Source organism: Hyperolius riggenbachi, chromosome 3 (assembly GCF_040937935.1).
Source record: "Hyperolius riggenbachi isolate aHypRig1 chromosome 3, aHypRig1.pri, whole genome shotgun sequence".
Classification (NCBI taxonomy): Eukaryota; Metazoa; Chordata; class Amphibia; order Anura; family Hyperoliidae; genus Hyperolius; species Hyperolius riggenbachi.
Genome location: NC_090648.1, coordinates 66079754 through 66081753, shown reverse-complemented (window position 1 = coordinate 66081753; position 2000 = coordinate 66079754). Strand labels below are relative to the sequence as shown.

At 37.8% G+C, this 2000-nt stretch overlaps 1 protein-coding gene across 1 annotated transcript in view; it reads right to left on the bottom strand.

Annotated features, from left to right (window-relative positions):
• The window catches only part of LYL1 (LYL1 basic helix-loop-helix family member), a 36636-nt gene extending 35844 nt beyond the window's left edge, over positions 1–792 (bottom strand). Inside the window, exon 1 of the mRNA XM_068272185.1 lies at positions 641–792. Coding sequence (XP_068128286.1) covers positions 641–646 — 6 coding nt within the window. The 5' untranslated portion in view covers positions 647–792. The remainder of the gene's footprint in view (positions 1–640) is intronic.
• Positions 793–2000: the final 1208 nt, after the last annotated feature.

Sequence of the window (2000 nt, the reverse complement as noted above, 5' to 3'; positions counted from 1 at the left end):
AGATAGATAGATAGTGTAGATAGATTGATTGATACGATAGATAGATAGATAGATAGATAGATAGATAGATAGATAGATAGATAGATAGAATGTACATTAGACATATAGATAGAGAGAGTGATAGTAGATAGATAGATAGATAGATAGATAGATAGATAGAGATAGAGATAGATAGATAGATAGATAGAATGTACATTAGACATATAGATAGAGAGAGTGATAGTAGATAGATAGATAGATAGATAGATAGATAGATAGATAGATAGAATGTACATTAGACATATAGATAGAGAGAGTGATAGTAGATAGATAGATAGATAGAGAGATAGAGATAGATAGATAGATAGATAGATAGATAGATAGATTGATACTGTAGATAGATAGATAGATAGATAGATAGATAGATAGATAGATAGATAGAGATAGATAGTGTAGATAGATTGATTGATACTGTAGATAGATAGATAGATAGATAGATAGATAGATAGTGTAGATAGATAGAGATAGATAGATAAATAGATAGATAGATAGATAGATAGATATAGATAGATAGATAGATAGATAGATGTTGGGAAGTAAAGAGATATGACAATTACAAGGCTAGCAGAAGCAGCACGTGTGGATAGAGCCCAGTACTCACCCGCATCGCAGCTGTCACACCAGGAATACACTACATGACGGCTCGTCAGGCCTGTAGGGGGACACACAACCACATTATGGGGGGCTGTGGGTGTCTTCGTCATCGAGTTTTAGGGGCTCTGATAAGTGTTCCCTGCATGGTAGAGGCAAGTGTAGAATCACTTTGCTTGAGGGAAGGTGGAGTTAGTCTGCAGCGAGGGGAGGGAAGTTAGGGGAGTCCAGCGCGAGAGGGGGGCTATTTCCTTCTTTCCTTGGCCAGAGGAAGTCTGGGCCTATAGATAAGAGACAGGGGTCCGGTCTGTCCAGACTGATAAGCACACAATCCTTCATATCCCTCCCTCCATTCCACAGAGATTGGAGACACTTCATCATATATTCCTATTAGCCCTGCATCGCACATGTCTGTATTCACCAATACACTAATCCTTCACTTATCACTGTGCTAGAGGTACAATAGAGCTATAACGCCTGTATACAATGGTTTATTACAGCTCATTAGAAAATGTGCCACTTGTAGGGCTAAATTCCAAATATTATTTCAGCTTTCAGAAGCACTTGACATCTGGATTATAAAAAGAACATTTGAAGAAAATTTGTAATTCATAATTTCGTAATTTGTGATTTCGTGGTGTAATTTTGCGTTAAATCTCAATTTTGTAATTTCCTAAAATTACACAAAATTCGGAAATTAAAGGTAGCACGAAATCATCGTTTTGAAATTACGCTAAATTTAACGTAATATTTTATACCCTCTTGACGTGCATATTAAAAATGTTCAGACCCTTAGGTAACTAGTTATGGGTTTTTTTTGTTTTGTTTTTTTATTGTAATTTTTTTTTTTTATTAACAATTTTATTTGGGTATTTTTGGGAGAGTGTGGGAGGTAAACAGTTAGTTATAAATGTAGTTTTGTGTCTGTTTGATAAAAAATTACATGTAGATGGCCTCAGTCATTTTTTTTCCGTCCCGCAAGCGTGCGATCACGCTTACAGGAAGTGAAGGTAGGACATGAAACTTTTTTTTCTTCAGAAAGATTGCGGCTTCTCATAGATGGCGTCGGTCTTTCTAATGGGGACTTAGATCAATGAATGGGAAGTGCGTTCCCATTCACTGATCTCTGGGCTAACGGACAGCGGCATGGGAGCGCGTGGGAGTGCGCGCGATAGGCTGGGGGGGGGGGCAGCAGCGTGGCAGCAGCCTTTTGGACGTAGCAGCTATGTCCAAAAGGCTTAATTGTTTAAGGACCAAGCCAATTTTCAAACTTGTGCAATGTCTTTGATAAAGCTGAAAGGTCTGGCAATTTTTAGTCTACTCAAACACATTAGGGTTTTTTTGTTTTTTCCCAGGACAAATATGGCTTT